General features: G+C 38.9%; 1 protein-coding gene across 2 annotated transcripts in view; it reads left to right on the top strand.

Annotated features, from left to right (window-relative positions):
• The window catches only part of TRAK2 (trafficking kinesin protein 2), a 72866-nt gene that overhangs the window by 34145 nt on the left and 18555 nt on the right, over positions 1–20166 (top strand). For both annotated transcript variants that reach the window (XM_059874761.1, NM_001206233.1), the window contains exons 4-7: positions 9778–9854; positions 10212–10328; positions 19157–19366; positions 20013–20091. In XM_059874761.1, the coding sequence (XP_059730744.1) occupies positions 9778–9854; positions 10212–10328; positions 19157–19366; positions 20013–20091 (483 nt within the window). The remainder of the gene's footprint in view (positions 1–9777; positions 9855–10211; positions 10329–19156; positions 19367–20012; positions 20092–20166) is intronic.

Here is a 20166-nt window from a genome sequence, read left to right as displayed (position 1 = left end):
ATTTTTAAGACTCTGAGTGTCCAGGGTTGCGAGCATACCCAGAGGTTTCCATTTCTCTCCTCTTTTCCTTCATACTTTCCTCAGACTGAGTAGAAAGGGAAACTTTTTTTTTAAAAAGTAGTGAACGTGTTTCAAATTTTAATATCCCTTTATATTTGTTATCTTAATAATTTAATATTTAGTCTGTTAAACTGACATAGTCACAGGAACTTGTCAAGTCATTAAGAAACATAGTTCCTGGATACATAAGTAGTTTTAATAATGCCAAGGAGAAATACATGCACACTATATAGTCATCTTCATTATTTATGTAAGGATTCAGAGAGAATATTTCAGTGAGAAACTAAGTCAGATATGTCCTAAACATAGATTTGTTTTATCCCACACTCTTAAAAAATGACAAAATTAAATAGAACACTCTTTAAACTTTAAAATATAGAGATTTTTTGTTGTTGTTGTTTTTGACCTTATTCCAAAAATCTGCCTTCAGGCCGAGCTTACCTTTTTTTAATGCATTCACTATAAAGATGTTGTATGCATAATAGCTATTAGAATACATAGTGAGTCTCTGAGTTCAATATTGATATATTTATAAAACTATTTTCATTTGAATTAGATATGAGGTTGCATCAGCTCCTAGATATTTGCCTAGTGAGTGCTTCCATGTTTTTAAAGATTCTAGCTGGAGAATGTTGTGAAATCCTCATTTTCATAGTAATCATTAACTTTTAATGGTACTTTCCTACAACCAGGTTACTTACTGCTCAGAAAAAAGAATTTTAAACTTTGTTTACACTTGAATTAGGAACTCAAATAAAACTGTTTCTGTACAGTTTATTCTTTTAAGTAGCTGAATATTAGGTCTCTTAAGGTTTTCTTAACTTTCTAGTTTGAGAAATTACTCACTTGAGATTTCTGGAAAATACTTTTCAAAAGGAACATTTTTAGATTCCATTTTCTTTTGTGCCATGAGTTTTTAGATTTGTGAGAAAATTTCAAACTGAACTTTCATCGGGATAAATTTAGTTTGTCATTGTTTTCATAAAGTCGTACAGAAAGTGCCCTTAGTTTACATGTTCTTTGTTCTATACATCACTGGAGGGGGCAGGGAGGGGAGACTAGCTAGAAAGATGTTTTAGGTTATGATTTAATGGAGTTGCTGTTAGGATGAATTTTACATAAAAAGACTAGAAAATAAAAGGTAAACAGATTCTAAAATACTTGGTTTAAAGGTAAACAAGAGTGTAATTAAAACTAGAGATTAATAGGATGTTACAAGATCCATACTTCCAGGATCTGGAAAACTGTCCTATTCCTTTCATCTAATGGTACTATTTTCATGTCAACAATTTGAAAATTAAACTACATATGATTTACTAAGATCATGAAGCAAATAATTAGGATTATCATTGGTTCACTAATACTTTTTCTGTGTAACTGCATGCTTAGTTGCTAAGTCATACCCAACTCCCTGCAATCCCATGGACTGTAGCCCACCAGGCTTCTCTGTCCGTGGGATTTTCCAGAGTAGGTTGCCATTTTCTCCTTCAGGGGATCTACCCAACCCAGGAATTGAACCTGTGTTTCCTGCATCTCCTGCATTGGCAGGCAGATTCTTTTTAATCACTGAACCACCTGGGAAGCCTACTTTTTCTCTATATTGTACTTTAATTTCACTATTATTTTAAAGTTATCAATTCTTTGGGTTAACAGTCACACAAATATAAATAGACTTCATTATGAATTCCTATCTTATGAATGTAAAAGATAAATGATTTACTTTATTTAGCAAATTGACCAAGGTCTCAAAAAGCATGATACAAACCATTCTCTCACCTTTTTCCACTGTTTTCTGTCCCCCTGAGATGTCAAGATTTTTTGGTTTTGAATATTTACTATAGACACTGGCAAGTGATCCTAGGGTTCAGCTCCCTGGTTCTGTTTCAGCCCCTTCATGTCCCTAGTTCCCTCACATGGCAATAGACACGTGCTCATTAAAATGAATTATGACAACTAATAAAAAGAGGTGCCAAGCAGAGGCACTTTCTTTCTTAGTTCACACAAAGAAGTTCAAAGCACCATAAGAAAATAATGAAATTTGGAAGGAAATGGGAAAGTTTTGTGATAGGAACCTGTCTCACATGAATAAAAGGATCCTGGTTGTTCTCTGAAGCCCCTTCCAAACCAGAAAGAGTTTGCTTTCATGTGTTTTAAAAGTAAACAATGGATGGGTCCAGAAAAATAATTCCCTCCTAGTCCCTGCCATGGGCTTCCCTGGTGGCTAAGTGGTAAAGAATCCACGTGCGATGCAGGAGACACAGGAGATGCATGTTGGATCCCTTGGTTGGAAAGATCCCCTGGAGGAGGACATGGCAACTCACTCCAGTATTCGTGCCTGAAGAACCCATGGACAGAGAAGCCCGGTGGGCTACAGTCCATGGGATAACAAACAGTCGGACATGATTGAAGTGACGGACACACATACAGTCTCTGCCATACACACACAGTTTAAGATACTCAAAGAAGGTTTCGCTTGCAGGGTTTTCTAATTTTATTAAGAGAGGCCCACAGTGACATGTAGGACAAGCAGTGCAATCAGATCACACCATGACAGAAAGTACCATTTGTTCATGTGAAGGCTCAAAGTAGAAACCTGATCTGCTTTTCAGGGTATTTTTTATTTGGGAATAAAAGATCACCTTACCACTTCCTAATGCATAAGGAAAGGGGGGGGTGGTTATATAAGTATATTTAAGGCATAAATGTCACTTGGTACTTGTTAAAAACACAGATCCTGTGTCCCCATCCCAGATCTACTAATTCAGAAACTCTGGGGGTGGGGCCTAGTCTGTTTAAATTAAATAAGTCCTCCTGCTGGTGCTGATGCACACAGATTTGAGAACCAGTGATCTGAAGCATTGTCACCAAAACTGGCCACTTCATAGTGACGTTAAATGGAGAAGTTGAGAAACGAAGGAGGGTACAGAATTTTGCAGAGAAGTACAGTTTTAGAGATTATTACTTCTGATTGATAGTTATACTTTTCCTCTGCCCTTGAAATTCATTAACCTTTACCTGCAGGAAGGAAATATAACAGGTAATTCTCAGGAAGCAATAATCATAAGTCTAGTCATAGAGGTGAGCGGGTTTATAATTCCTTTTGACCAGTTCCATGGAAGAATTAAGTCATTTGCCCTAAGACATCTATTGTAGAATGAGTTACCTTATCACTTATACATCATGTCCTATCTAGGTATTATTAGTGAGAAAATTGTTTCTCAAATCATTATCTATGGGGCTTAATTCTCTCCTGGAACCCCATTGAGAAAGGCTGTCCTAGATGGAACATATGATCAGCCTCCTTTTTGTTCCATCTCAGTTCTTTTGAAGGCAGTTTTTTGTATTGCAGAAATGTTCTCTGTATTATAGTAGCAAAAAACACTTCTCTGGAGTTAAAACCTCAAAACCTGTCTGTAGTTACCAGGAGCTATTTCAGCTTTTACTCTGTCATGCAGGAACTGTTTGTGTTTCATTTTGTTTTGTTTTGTTTTTCATGTGGAAGAATTGGAGAGTGATGAAAGATCAGAAATCTTTTAAAAATTAAATAATTGCAGTAAAAACTCTAGACCTTGAAAAAGGACATTTGAGAGAACTATTCAGGCACCATCTCATGTAAATAACAGGGATATCAAAATGGGTCAACATTGGCATTTCCCGTCCTGAAAATGATTGGGTGGAGTTGGTGTAAAACTATGTGTTATAAAGTAAGAATTAGTGAAAAAAAAGAATTAGTGACAAAAAAACCATCTCCCCCATGTTTTTTCAGGAACACTGGACATTAATTAACAACCTTCATAAACCAAAGGTGTTCTATAAAAATGTTTATCATCTCTCTGATGAATAATTCTTTCTTAGACTGGAACAAGCACAGAGCATTGGTAATTTCTGTACCATTTTGCATTTTTATTTTAACCTCTGAGAACTGAAGGGAAAGTAGAATTTGATAGGATTAATTATAATAAAGTCAGTCTGTTTGGCCCTGCATTCATGGTTACAGAATTAAAGTGAGGAATTAGTCTATTGCTTTGAAAATGTTTAATCACCATGCCTAAATGCCAAGAGAACACTTAAGAGCCTTGCCCTGAGTGCTTTTGGAATCATTCCAAGCAGCCTATCTTTATCAGGAGTATTGTGTTAACAAAAAGAAGACAGAACTGATTAGGCTGCAGAGAAGAATCCTTTGTGTTCCTTTATCAGTTGAGCAACTCTGTGCAGTTGAGGTAGCCCAGCCATTGGGCTTGGTGGTCTACAGACTAAACAAACTGGAGAATTCTGGTTGCATTATCTAACTTTTTTGTCATAATAAATACTTAACCATTTGAAAATTCATTTTTCCCTTTTGGAGCCTTTTAAGAAGAGCTGCTGATTTCGGTGTTGACCATCTGGTGATGTCCATGTGTAGAGTCTTCCTTGAGTTGTTGAAAGAGGGTGTTTGCTATGACCAGTGCGTTCTCTTGGACGAATTCTATTAGCCTTTGCCCTGCTTCATTCTGTACCCCAAAGCCAAATTTGCCTGTTACTCCAGGTGTTTCTTGACTTCCTATTTTGGCATTCCAGTCCCCTGTAATGAAAAGGACATCTTTTTGGGATGTTAGTTCTAGAAGATCTCGTAGGTCTTCATAGAACCATTGAGCTTCTTCAGCGTTACTGGTTGGGGCATAGACTTGGATTACTGTCATATTGAATGGTTTGCCTTGGAAACGAACAGAGCTCATTCTGTTGCTTTTGAGATTGCATCCAAGTATTTCATTTCAGACTCTTGTTGACTATGATGGCTACTCCATTTCTTCTAAGGGATTCCTGCCCATAGTAGTAGATATAATAGTCATCTGAGTTAAATTCACCCACTCCAGTCCACTTTAGTTTGCTGATTCCTAGAATGTCAATGTTCACTCTTGCCATCTCCTGTTTGACCACTTCCAATTTGCCTTGATTCATGGACCTAACATTCTGGGTTCCTATACAATATTGCTCTTAACAGCATCAGACCTTGCTTCTATCACCAGTCCCATCCACAACTGGGTGTTGTTTTTGCTTTGGCTCCATCCCTTCATTCTTTCTGGAGTTATTTCTCCACTGATCTCCAGTAGCATATTGGGCACCTACCGACCTGGGGAGTTCATCTTTCAGTGTCCTATCTTTTTGCCTTTTCATACTGTCCATGGAGTTCTCAAGGCAAGAATACTGAAGTGGTTTGCCATTCCCTTCTCCAGTGGACCACATTCTGTCAGAAACAGTGGCTGAGTTTATTTTTGGGGGCTCTAATTTCACTGCAGATGATGATTGCAGCCGTGAAATTAAAAGACACTTACTCCGTGGAAGGAAAGTTATGACCAACCTAGACAGAATATTAAAAAGCAGAGACATTACTTTGTCCATAAAGGTCTGTCTAGTCAAGGCTATGGTTTTTCCAGTAGTCATGTATGGATGTGAGAGTCGGACTATAAAGAAAGCTGAGCACCGAAGAATTGATACTTTTGAACTGTGGTGTTTTAGAGTCCCTTGGACTGCAAGGAGATCCAACCAGTCCATCCTAAAGCAGATCAGTCCTGGGTGTTCATTGGAAGGACTGATGTTGAAGCTGAAACTCCAATACTTTGGCCACCTGACGTGAAGAGCTGACTCATTTGAAAAGACCCTGATGCTGGGAAAGATTGAGGGCAGGAGAAGAAGGGGACAACAGAAGATGAGATGGTTGGATGGTATCACTGACTCAATGGACATGGGTTTGGGTAGACTCCAACAGTTGGTGATGGACAGCGAGGCCTGGCGTGCTGCGGTTCATGGGGTCACAAAGAGTCAGACACGACTGAGTGACTGAACTGAACTAAGAGCTGCTATTTTTTTATTGCAAAGATAACATTTGTTCTTCATTGAAAATTAGCAAAAAGCTGACAAGAAAACAACAAATCAACTATAATCCATACTCAGAGATCATCACTATTAACATTTTGATGTATGTTCTTTCAACCTCTCTTGTGTATAGATATGTATAGATATGCTGCTAAGTCACTTCAGTCGTGTCCGACTCTGTGCAACCCCATAGACGGCAGCCCACCAGGCTCCCCCGTCCCTGGGATTCTCCAGGCAAGAACACTGGAGTGGGTTGCCATTTCCTTCTCCAATACATGAAAGTGAAAAGTGAAAGTGAAGTCGCTCAGTCGTGTCTGACTCTTAGCAACGCCATGGACTGCAGCCCACCAGGCTCCTCCGTCCATGGGATTTTCCAGGCAAGAGTACTGGAGTGGGGTGCCATTGCCTTCTCTGATGTATAGATATACTCACACCTTAAAAACAAAATCAGGACCTATGTTGTTTTATAACTTGTGTTCACAGATAAGTACTCTAATATTTCATCAGATAAGAGCCTTTTGATCTTGGTGGTACTATGGTAGAAAAAGCAACATGGTGTAAAGAGCCCATCATTGAGAATGAGCAGCCCCAAGCTTTTTCTTAGGACTTAGGACTTAGGTGGAAGCTGCTATCACCTCCTTATTATATCTTGGCTTTGCCACTAATAGTTTGCTTTGCCATCTTAGACATGTCACATAATTCCTCTCAGTCAGGTTTCCTCATATAAGAAAATTAGATCATTAAAGGAGATATCTTCTTAAGGTTCAGCTTGAAATTATCAGACTATGACAGATGGTTAGCATTTATAGGAAATATATTTTAGTTTCTCCTCACTAAAATGTATTTTATTCCAGACATTTCTATAATTCCTGGGTCCTTCATTTTCAAGTCCCCTTTTATCATGTGTGACTTGTATCTCATAATGTTATTACATTCTTAATTTACAGGTTTTACTTCAAATTAAAATTTCCACTTCATCTTCAACTCTTGTCAGTCATATAATATAAGCCATATCTTGCAGTTTTTAAATTAGTTGTATAAAAACTGTCTTTAACTGAGTTTCCAGGATTCCTGGTTCTTACTTTGAGTGTTAATCCTGGCTCAGTGGTTCTCATCCCTAGCTTCACATTATAACATCTGGCGTGTTTTCCTTACTACTGTGCCCTGGGGTCCCTCCAAATGAACTCAGTTAGAATCTGGAGTTGAGACTCACTGCACTGTGTTACATTTGTCTTTTCAAACATTGGCTAGTTTTTTGTAGTTTAGAGTGTAGTTATATTGACTTGAATTCCCCACCCCCCCCATTATTGAGACCGGAAGTAGAAGAGACCACACACTGTATGTATCTGCCTTAATTTTTAATCTTTGTTCCTGAGCTATGCTACCAAGTTAAACTGTGAAAATTCCTTAGGCCCAAAAGCCTATTTCTTTTATCCCTGTGTGGTTAAAGTACAGAGCCATTTTATCTACTTGTAAATAAAAATTCTTTTGTAATAAAAATGTTTCTAGTTTTTTTTGTTTTTGTTGCTGTTGTTGTTAGTTTTCAGTTTAAAATTTTTCCAGCAATCTCTTAACACTGACAATCCAGCACTTTGTTTTACTTTTAACTAGAACTAAGACTGTCATTAATAATTTGCTCTGGGTAATGGCTATTTTCATTTTGAGCAGTGAAGCTGGGAAGAAAAATTAAAGGCTCAGATTAAAGTAAAACCTGTCTACTGGTGTCTTTTGAGCAATCTTAAGTGTTAAGATGGGTCCAAGGAACTAAAGATAACTTAACTCATAGTTTCTGCTGCCAAGTCAGTGCATTGTTTACAGAGAATTTTAAATTGAGGCTGTTTCATACATACCAGTTGTGTTTAAAGAGTATAGCTATGAATAGTTATATGATACTTAGCAGTTTATTTGGAGAAGGCGATGGCACCCCACTCCAGTACTCTTGCCTGGAAAATCCCATGGACGGAGGAGCCTGGTGGGCTGCAGTCCCTGGGGTCGAGAAGAGTCAGACACGACTGAGCGACTTCCCTTTCACTTTTCACTTTCATGCATTGGAGAAGGAAATGGCAACCCACTCCAATGTTCTTGCCTGGAGAATCTCAGGGACGGAGGAGCCTGGTGGGCTGCCGTCTATGGGGTCACACAGTCGGACATGACTGACGTGACTTAGCAGCAGCAGCAGCAGTTTATTAAATAGTACTTAGTAAATTATCATATTTGAACCTCCTAATGGCCTTGTGAGATGCTGTCACCTCCATATTATAAATATGAATCTGAATCTCAGAAGGGATAAGTGACTTGTTCAAGTTCACTCAAATACATGAATTCAGCTTGTCTGCTTCAAATCTCTGCTTTTTCACATTTCACGGCAAACAAATTATAAAATCAGTCTAAATCAAACCCAAGTCTGTTTCATTAATGCTCTTCAAAGTCAAAAGTTCCTCTCTTATTATGCATCATTGGCTTTAGAAAGGTATTGCTTATTGTGCTTGTACAATCATTAGGGTCCTATCTGTTCTTTTCTTTGGAGCTAAATTAGTCAAGTGCAGTTCTTGAATTTGGAGTGTCAGAAATAATGGATTTGAGTAATACAAGGAATATAATAATATACAATTCATTTTATAGCAAGGGCCTACCTATGATGAAGTTTATTATAAAGAAAAAGAATTTTAAAACTAAAAAGGGTTATGATTCACAATAAAACTACAAAAAGTCCTGCAAGTCCTATTTCTTATTTATTGATATTAGCTCACATGATAGCTAATCACAGATGTTCAAAATAATCACAACAGAATTCTAATTAATTTCCTTTATACATTCAGTTCAGTCACTCAGTCATGTCCGACTTTGCAACCTCATGGACAGCAGCATGCCAGGCTTCCCTGCCCATCACCAACTACTGGAGCTTGCTCAAACTCATGTCCATCAAGTCGGTGATGCCATCCAACCATCACATCCTCTGTCCCCTTCTCCTCCTGCCTTGAATCTTTCCCAGCATCAGGGTCTTTTCCAAGTAGTCAGTTCTTCACATCAGGTGGCCAAAGTATTGGAGTTTCAGCTTCAGCATCAGTCCTTCCAATGAATATTAGGACTGATTTCCTTTAGGATTGACTGGTTTGATTTCCTTGCAGTCCAAGGGACTCTCAAGAGTCTTCTCCAACACCACAGTTCAGTTCTTCGGCACTCAGCTTTCTTTATGGTCCAACTTGCACATTCATACATGAGTACTGGAAAAACCATAACTTTAACTAGATGGACCTATGTCAGCAAAGTAATGTCTCTGCTTTTAAATATTCTGTCTATGTTGGTCATAGCTTTTCTTCCAAGGAGCAAGTGTCTTTTAATTCCATGGCTGCCATCACCATCTGCAGTGATTTTGGAGCCCAAGAAAATAAAGTCTGTCACTGTTTCCATTGTTTCCCCATCTATTTGCTGAAGAGATGGGGCCAGATGCCATGATCTTAGTTTTTTTAATAACTCCTCACAAACTCACCCCTCAATAACTTTAGACTAGGGTATAAAACGATTCAGTTAATTCTCTGGCCTATATCTTCTAACATGAGTGAGACAAAATTCCAGTCTTACCACAGAAAGAGAAGATAGTCAGGAGGTGACTACCCTGTGACCAGTTGATACTTTCTTAATTCATTGTATGATATACATTTTGTTTGTAGTAATTGGTCTGTCCTGACTGTCTAACGTGTGAACTATCTACTTTCTTTTTCTTTTTTCACCTGTATTTTTATTCTAAATAACTTTTTGTAAAAGCCTGAGTTGTTTGTTGTGTTGTTATCTTTCAATTCTTATGAATATTTAAAACTTTGTGTTATTTCTATATCCTATAAACAGTTGTTTTAACTATCTTAGTTCTAGGCACAGACAGGGTGGAGCAGATGACCAAAACTTACAATGACATCGACATGGTTACACATCTCCTGGCAGAGGTAGGAATGTGTCCTTTTTCTCCAGTACAAAAAGTAAACCTTGAAGATCGTTTAGAAGCTATTAAATTTGCATATCATAAGTTTAAAGATAGAGTTGCTGTATCCTAACTAATAGGATGATCAATAAATCTCACTTAATATAAGGAAATACTCTCTTGCATTTATAACTACGGTGGTCATCCATTTGACCACATATTTTAAACACCATTTGTGTGTCAGGCCCTGTATTCGTTTGTATATCTGGGCATTAAAATGGGCCTTGATGCTTTCTAGGACATTACTTTTAATGATTGCAGGATTTCTAAACTACTACTTAATTTTGTTTGTACTCAAGACATGTATTTGGTGTTTTAACAGAGGGATCGTGATCTGGAGCTAGCTGCTCGAATTGGACAAGCTCTCTTAAAGAGGAACCATGCATTGTCTGAGCAGAATGAAACCCTGGAGGAGCAACTGGGACAAGCCTTTGATCAAGTATGTCTTGGATCAAGTATTTGCAGCATGAAACAGTTAGATTTGGGAAATGGAGAATTTATTTTCCTGGTGTCCCTGAAATGATGACAATAGGTAGACAGATAATACCAGCACATGTTAACTGTTGGTATCCATTGAACTAACCAGTAGAGAAATGAAATGTTAATGTACAGAGGAGTACTCATGTGACTCTACCTTGGTCAATATAAAGTCTATATTGAGTACCTACCGTACTTGTGGCATCCTGTTTAGATTCTAATGGCTTCCCTGATAGCTCAGGTGGTAAAGAATCTGCCTGCAATGCAGGACACCCTGGTTCAATTCCTGGGTCAGGAAGACCCACTGGACAAGGGATAAGCTACCTATTCCAGTATTTGGGGGCTTCCTTTGTGGCTCAATGGTAAAGAATCCACCTGCAATGCAAGAGACCTGGGTTCGATCCCTGCGTTGAGAAGATCCCCTGTAGAAGGGAAAGGCTACCAACTCCAGTATTCTGCCCTGGAGAATTCCATGGACTGTATAGACCATTGGGTTGCAAATTCTAACACTTTATTCTTATTCCTTTGTGTAGACTTTTTGTATTATCTTAGTATTTTAAAATATACCCCAAAGTAATAGATACCCAAAGAAAGTATCTTTTTTCAAAAACCCAAACAAGAAAAGGAAAAAATTTTTAACTTGTTATCTAGTTTCATTTATATTTTATATAAAGATATCGTGTTTAGTAACAGTCAAGCCTTTGAGTTTAAAGTACTAATTCCCTAGAATTAAAGTTGGTAAGTCATATAGAGTCACACAGCTTAGATGCGGTCCTAAGATGATGGAGGAATAGGACAGGGAGACCACTTTATGCCCCACAAATTCATCAAAAGAACATTTGAACGCTGAGTAAACTCCACAAAACAACTTCTGAATGCCGTCAGAGGACATCAGGCACCCCAAAAAGCAGCCCATTGTCTTCAAAAGGAGGTAGGAAAAAATATAAAAGATAAAAAGAGAGACAAAAGAGGTTAGGGACGGAGATCCATCCCGGGAAGGGAGTCTTAAAAAAGACAGAAGTTTCCAAACACCAGGAAACACTCTCACTGGTGAGTCTGTGGCGAGCCTTGGAACCTCAGAGGGCAACATAACCAGGAGGAAAAATAAATAAATAATTAAAACCCACAGATTCTGTGCCCAACGATAACTCCCCCAGCAGAGAAGCAGCAGAGATGCCCACATCGGCCACTAGCAAGCGGTGGCTGGGCAGGGAGGTGTGGGCTGCATTGCTTAGAGTAAGGACCAGGCCTGAATGTCCTGAGGGCAATCTGAGGGAACTAACTTGAGAGCAAACCAGACTGTGGGATAGGTACCCTGCGAAAAGCCCTAACCTAAGACACCTCCAGGCCCGCTCACAGAACAAAGAACTGACTAGAGCTACGCGAAAAGCCCTAACCTAAGACACTAATAGGCCCACTCACAGAACAAAGAACTGACTAGAGCTACGCGAAAAGCCCTAACCTAAGACACTAATAGGCCCACTCACAGAACAAAGAACTGACTAGAGCTACGCGAAAAGCCCTAACCTAAGACACTAGTAGGCCCACTCCCAGAACAAAAGACTGAGCAGAGCTAGCTGGCTGCAGACCGACTCATCCCCCACTAGAGACAAGCAGGCGAGGGCAGCCAGAGCCGGAAGGGGGCAATCGCGGCCCCAGAGAGGCACCCTTTACCAAACTGTAAGCAGGCTTCATTGCTAACCAAGACTTCTTGGGATTCTGGACGGTTGACATCCACCTGAGAAGGTGCACCAGTTGTACACCCAGAAAGCCGAGTGGGAGGGACGGGGGAGGTGATAAGTCACAGCAACCGTGCTCGCCAAACACCTGGTCACCTGAGCTGCTCGGACGTGGGAAGGGCACAAAACGCAGGCCCAACCTAGTCTGTGCATTTGAGGAGTACCCGAGTACCTGAACCTGAGCGGCTTAGACCTGGGAAGTGCATACAACCCAGGGCTGGCCGCAGCAGTTTCCGTCAGAGCAACCTAGAGCCTAAGCAGTGTAGACAGGGAAAGTACACACGCCATGAGCGGGGGCAAACCCAGTGTGGCTGAGACACTGCAAGCACATGCCAGTGTTATTTGTTTGCAGTGTTCCTCCCTCCCCACAGCACGACTGAACAAGGGAGCCTAAAAAAGTGTCCACCACCGCCCCCTTGTGTCAGGGCGGAAATTAGACACTGAAGAGACCAGCAAACAGAAGAAGCTAAAACAGAGGGAACCGCCTTGGAAGTAACAGATGGAGAAGCCTTGAGGCTGCTGTAAGAATAAGAATGAAAACCAGAAGCAGGAGGCTTAAGTCCAAATCCTGAGAACACCAGAGAACTCCTGACTCCAGGGAACATTAATTGATAGGAGCTCATCAAACACCTCCACACCTACACTGAAACCAAGCACCACCCACGGGCCAACAAGTTCCAGAGCAAGACATACCACACAAATTCTCCAGCAACACGGTGACATAGCCCTGAGCTTCAATATACAGGCTGCCCAAAGTCACTCCAAACCCACTGACATCTCATAACTCATTACTGGACACTTCATTGCACTCCAGAGAGAAGAAATACAGCTCCACCCATCAGAACACCAACACAAGCTTTCCTAACCAGGAAATCTTAACAAGCCACCCGTCCAACCAACCCCACCCACAGGGAGGAAACTCCACAATAAAGAGAACTCCACAAACTGCCAGAACACAGAAAGGCCACCCCAAACACAGCAATATAAATAAGATGAAGAGGCAGAGAAATACCCAGCAGGTAAAGGAATAGGTTAAATGCCCACCAAACCAAACAAAAGGAAGAGAGAGGGAATCTACCTGATAAAGAATTTTGAATAATGATAGTGAAAATGATCGAAAATCTTGAAAACAAAATGGAGTTACAGTTAAATAGCCTGGAGACAAGGATTGAGAAGATGCAAGAAAGGTTTAACAAGGACCTAGAAGAAATAAAAAAGAGTCAATATATAATGAATAATGCAATAAATGAGTTCAAAAACACTCTGGAGGGAACCAACAGTAGAATAACAGAGGTAGAAGATACAATGGTAGAAATAAATGAAACAGAAAGGAAAAAAGAAAAACGAATTAAAAGAAATGAGGACATCTCTGAGACCTCTGGGACAAGGTTAAATGCCCCAACATTTGAATTTTAGGAGTCCCAGAAGAAGACAAAAAAAAAGACCATGAGAAAATACTTGAGGAAATAGTAGTTGAAAACTTCCCTAAAATGGGGAAGGAAATAATCGCCCAAGTCCAAGAAACCCAGAGAATCCAAAACAGGATAAACCCAAGGCAAAACACCCCAAGACACATATTAATCAAATTAACAAAGATCAGACACAAAGAACAAATATTAAAAGCAGCAAGGGAAAAACAACAAATAACACACAACGGGATTCCCATAAGGATAACAGCTGATCTTTCAATAGAAACTCTTCAGGCCAGGAGGGAATGGCAGGACATACTTAAAGTGATGAAAGAAAATAACCTAGAGCCCAGATTACTGTACCCAGCAAGGATCTCATTCAAATATGAAGGAGAAATCAAAAGCTTTACAGACAAGCAAAAGCTCAAAGAATTCAGCACCACCAAACCAACTCTAAAGGATCTTCTTTAGACAGGAAACACAGAAAGGGTGTATAAAGTCAAACCCAAAGCAATAAAGTAAATGGCAATGGGATCATACTTATCAATAACTACCTTAAATGTAAATGGGTTGAATGCCCCAACCAAAAGACAAAGACTGGCTGAATGGATACAAAAACAAGACCCCTATGTATGTTGTCTAGAAAAGACTCACCTTGAAACAAGGGACACATACAGACTGAAAGTGAAGGGCTGGAAAAAGATATTCCACGCAAATAGAGACCAAAAGAAAGCAGGAGTAGCAATATTCATATCAGATAAAATAGACTTTAAAACAAAGGCTGTGAAAAGAGACAAAGAAGGACACTACATAATGATCAAAGGATCAATCCAAGAAGAAGATACAGCAATTATAAATCTATATGCACCCAACATAGGAGCAGCGCAATATGTAAGACAAATGCTAACAAGTATGAAAGGGGAAGTTAACAATAACACAATAATAGTGGGAGACTTTAATACCCCACTCACACCTATGGATAGATCAACTAAACAGAAAATTAACAAGGAAACACAAACTTTAAAGGACGATAGACCAATTAGACCTAATTGATATCTATAGGCATTTCACCCCAAAACAATGAATTTCACCTTTTTCTCAAGCTCACATGGAACCTTATCCAGGATAGATCACATTCTGGGCCATAAATTTAGCCTTGGTAAATTCAAAAAAATTGAAATCATTCCTAGCATCTTTTCTGATCACAATGCAGTAAGATTAGATCTAAACTACAGGAGAAAAACTATTAAAGATTCCAACATATGGAGGCTGAACAACATGCTGCTGAATAACCTACAAAACACAGTAGAAATCAAAAAAGAAATCAAAATATGCATAGAAATGAATGAAAATGAAAACACAACAACCCAAAACCTGTGGGACACTGTAAAAGCAGTGCTAAGGGGAAGGTTCGTAGCAATACAGGCATACCTCAAGAAACAAGAAAAAAGTCAAATGAATAACCTAACTCTACACCTAAAGCAACTAGAAAAGGAAGAAATGAAGAACCCTAGGTTTAGTAGAAAGAAAGAAATCTTTAAAATTAAGACAGAAATAAATGCAAAAGAAACAAAAGAGACCATAGCAAAAGTCAACAAAGCCAAAAGCTGGTTCTTTGAAAGGATAAATAAAATTGACAAACTATTAGCCAGACTCATCAAGAAACACAGGGAGAAAAATCAAATCAATAAAATTAGAAATGAAAATGGAGAGATCACAACAGACAACACAGAAATACAAAGGATCATAAGAGACTACAATCAGCGATTATATGCCAATAAAATGGACAACTTGGAAGAAATGGACAAATTCTTGGAAAAGTACAACTTTCCAAAACTGAACCAGGAAGAAAGAAAATCTTAACAGACCCATCTCAAGCATGGAAATTGAAACTGTAATCAGAACTCTTCCAGGAAACAAAAGCCCAGGACCAGACGGCTTCACAGCTGAATTCTACCAAAAATTTAGAGAAGAGCTAACACCTATTCTAATCAAGCTCTTCCAGAAAATTGCAGAGGAAGGTAAACTTCCAAACTCATTCTATGAGGCCACCATCACCCTAATACCAAAACCTGACAAACATGCCACAAAAAAAGAAAACTACAGGCCAATATCACTGATGAACATAGATGCAAAAATCCTTAACAAAATTCTAGCAATCAGAATCCAACAACACATTAAAAAGATCATACATCATGACCAAGTGGGCTTTATCCCAGGGATGCAAGGATTCTTCAATATCTGCAAATCAATCAACGTAATACACCACATTAACAAATTGAAAAATAAAAGCCATATGATTATCTCAATAGTTGCAGAGAAAGCCTTTGACAAAATTCAACACCCATTTATGATAAAAAAAAAAAAAAAAAAAACCCTCCAGAAAGCAGGAATAGAAGGAACATACTTCAACATAATAAAAGCTATATATGATAAACCCACAGCAAACATTATCCTCAGTGGTGAAAAACTGAAAACATTTCCCCTAAAGTCAGGAACAAGACAAGAGTGCCCTCTCTCACCACTACTATTCAACATAGTTTTGGAAGTTTTGACCACAGCAATCAGAGCAGAAAAAGAAATAAAAGGAATCCAAGTTGGAAAAGAAGTAAAAATCTCAGTGTTTGCAGATGACATGATCCTCTACATAGAAAACCCTAAAGACTCCACCAGAAAATTACTAGAGCTAATCAATGAATATAGTAAAGTTGCAGGATATAAAATCAACACACAGAAATCCCTTGCATTCCTATACACTAATAATGAGAAAATAGAAAGAGAAATTAAGGAAACAATTCCATTCACCATTGCAATGAAAAGAATAAAATACTTAGGAATATATCTACCTAAAGAAACAAAAGACCTATATATAGAAAACTATAAAACACTGGTGAAAGAAATCAAAGAGGACACTAATAGATGGAGAAATATACCATATTGATGGATTGGAAGAATCAATATAGTGAAAATGAATATACTACCCAAAGTGATCTATAGATTCAGTGCAATCCTTATCAAGCTAGCAACGGTATTTTTCACAGAGCTAGAACAGATAATTTCACAATTTGTATGGAAATACAAAAAACCTCAAATAGCCAAAGCAGTCTTGAGAAAGAAGAATGGAACTGGAGAAATCAACCTGCCTGACTTCAGGCTCTACTACAAAGCCACAGTCATCAAGACAGTATGGTACTGGCACAAAGACAGAAATATAGATCAATGCAACAAAATAGAAAGCCCAGAGATAAATCCACACACCTATGGACACCTTATCTTCCACAAAGGAGGCAAGAATATACAATGGAGAAAAGACAATCTCTTTAACAAGTGGTGCTGGGAAAACTGGTCAACCACTTGTAAAAGGATGAAACTAGAACACTTTCTAACACCATACACAAAAATAAACTCAAAATGGATTAAAGATCTAAATGTAAGACCAGAAACTATAAAACTCCTAGAGGAGAACATAGGCAAAACACTCTCTGACATACATCACAGCAAGATCCTCTATGACCCATCTCCCAGAATATTGGAAATAAAAGCAAAAATAAACAGTTCAGTTCAGTTCAGCCGCTCAGTCGTGTCTGGCTCTTTGTGACCCCATGAATCGCAGCACACCAGGCCTCCCTGTCCATCACCAACTCCCGGAGTTCACCCAGACTCACGTCCATCGAGTCAGTGATGCCATCCAGCCATCTCATCCTCTGTCGTCCCCTTCTCCTCCTGCCCCCAATCCCTCCCAGCATCAGAGTCTTTTCCAATGAGTCAACTCTTCGCATGAGGTGGCCAAAAGTACTGGAGTTTCCGCTTTAGCATCATTCCTTCCAAAGAAATCCCAGGGCTGATCTCCTTCAGAATGGACTGGTTGGATCTCCTTGCAGTCCAAGGGACTCTCAAGAGTCTTCTCCAACACCACAGTTCAAAGGCATCAATTCTTCGGTGCTCAGCCTTCTTCACAGTCCAACTCTCACATCCATACATGACCATAGGAAAACCATTGCCTTGACTAGACGAACCCTTGTTGGCAAAGTAATGTCTCTGCTTTTGAATATGCTATCTAGGTTGGTCATAACTTTCCTTCCAAGGAGTAAGCGTCTTTTAATTTCATGAAATAAACAAATGGGACCTAATTCAAATTAAAAGCTTCTGCACAACAAAGGAAACTATAAGCAAGGTGAAAAGACAGCCTTCAGAATGGGAGAAAATAATAGCAAATGACGCAACTGACAAAGAATTAATCTCAAAAATATAGAAGCAACTCCTGCAGCTCAATTGCAGAAAAATAAATGACCCAATCAAAAAATGCGCCGGAGAACTAAACAGACCTTTCTCCAAAGAAGACATACAGATGGCTAACAAACACTTGAAAGATGCTCAACATCACTCATTATCAGAGAAATGCAAATCAAAACCACAATGAGGTACCATTTCCCGCTAGTCAGAATGGCTGCGATCCAAAAGTCTATAAGCAATAAATGCTGGAGAGGGTGTGGAGAAAAGGGAACCCTCTTACACTGTTGGTGGGAATGCAAACTAGTACAGCCACTATGGAGAACAGTGTGGAGATTCCTTAAAAAACTGGAAATAGAACTGCCATACGACCCGGCAATCCCACTTCTGGGCATACACACTGAGAAAACCAGAATTGAAAGAGACACATGTACCCCACTGTTCATCGCAACACTATTTATAAAGCCAGGACATGGAAGCAACCTAAGTGTCCATCAGCAGACAAATGGATAAGAAAGCTGTGGTACATATACACAATGGAGTATTACTCAGCCATTAAAAAGAATACATTTGAATCAGTTCTAATGAGGTGATAAAACCGGAGCCTGTTATACAGAGTGAAGTAAGCCAGAAAGAAAAACACCAATACAGTATACTAATACATATATATGGAATTTAGAAAGATGGTAATGATAACCCTGTATGCAAGATAGCAAAAGAGACACAGATGTATAGAACAGTCTTTTGGACTCTGTGGGAGAGGTGGAGGGTGGGATGATTTGGGAGGATGGCATTGAAACATGTATATTATCATATGTGAAATGAATCACCAGTCCAGGTTGGATGCATGATACAGGATGCTCGGGGCTGGTACACGGTGATGACCCAGAGGGATGGGATGGGAGGGGGGTTCAGGATGGGGAACACATGTACCCCTGCAGTGGATTCATGTCAATGTATGGCAAAACCAATACAATATTTTAATAATAAAATAAATAAATAAAATGGAAATTATGGGGGAAAAATACCTTTAGAATGAGAATTTGAAATAAGGCTCTATTCTGATATTTTGAAGTTTCTTCTGTTTTGTTTTGAACTGTGAATATGTCACCTTATGTGAAATTTCCTCCTATATTCCTATTATATTGAATATGGAAATTGGCTTTTCTTTTCACCTACTATAGAAAAAACTATATTCATTGAGTTAGTGCTCTGAAATTATAGCTCAGGAAATATATGAGGCTTTTGACTCTCTTTTTAGCTCTTATTACTTTAATCAATAGAACCTAGAAGCTGATTTTATGATTTTGTTTTATGGCGAGAAACAATTGCCCCATGAATTAGAAGGTATATTACTTGTAAATAATGTAAAATAAAGACTATCTTGTAAATCAAGCCCTTTTGATGTGCAGGTTAATCAACTGCAGCATGAGCTGTCCAAGAAAGATGAGTTGCTTCGAATTGTCTCCATTGCTTCTGAAGAGAGTGAAACTGATTCCAGCTGCTCTACACCTCTTCGCTTCAATGAGTCCTTTAGCTTATCTCAAGGTTTGCTGCAATTGGACATGCTGCAGGAAAAGCTCAAGGAACTGGAAGAAGAGAATATGCTTCTTCGATCCAAGGCACAGTCACATTATTTCTCACTCTCCTTTACCTTAAAGGCTATAAGGTTTAGGTCTAGGTAGCACTGGGGTGAAATATGGCATAACTAAGGACTTGCTATTGACCTTCCATTGGGGGTGGAGTGGGTGGCAGCTAAGGCACAGGTGACTGATTACCTTCCACTGTTACTTAGAGCCCACTGAAAAATGAATAGCAAGCTGACAGGTGAAAGAGGGGAAACCACAGCATACAATATATATGTTGTGGACTTTACACAAATAGCTAAATCATTACAACCAAGGTAAGAACTGTATTGGAAAATGTTTCATGAGCTTATATAATGGGGGAGGGTCAGAGAATGGATCAAAGCAGTGCTACTTAAACAAGTGACATTTTAGTTGAGGCTGAGGATTAGCCTATCAGAGACATATGATGGAGAGCAGGGGCTGGGGGTGGTGTGCAAAGGCCCTGCAAGGAATAAGGGGGAGATACTTGTCGTGTCCTATTCCATAGTCTTTATTTTGTGATAGATAAAGCTTTATGAGTTTTTGTTTTCCTTTGCAAGTGATGAACTTTTATCTTAAATGAGTATTAAAAGTTTTCTTTAGTTAATTCTAGAAAATCATTAGAAGATATTATCACATACTGATTTTTTTTCCCTTGAAGGCTTGTCACATAAAGACAGAAACTATTACCTATGAAGAGAAAGAACAGCAGCTTGTCAGTGATTGTGTTAAAGAACTTCGTAAGTATTAATGTGTTCTGTTTTATAGCCTCTGGGTAATTCTTTCATAGTGTATCACTAACTCAGAAATTAGAT

The sequence above is a fragment of the Bos taurus genome, chromosome 2 (assembly GCF_002263795.3).
Source record: "Bos taurus isolate L1 Dominette 01449 registration number 42190680 breed Hereford chromosome 2, ARS-UCD2.0, whole genome shotgun sequence".
NCBI classification, from domain to species: domain Eukaryota; kingdom Metazoa; phylum Chordata; class Mammalia; order Artiodactyla; family Bovidae; genus Bos; species Bos taurus.
Note: the sequence above shows the minus strand (reverse complement) of the source record. Positions and strands in the feature narration are given on the sequence as shown.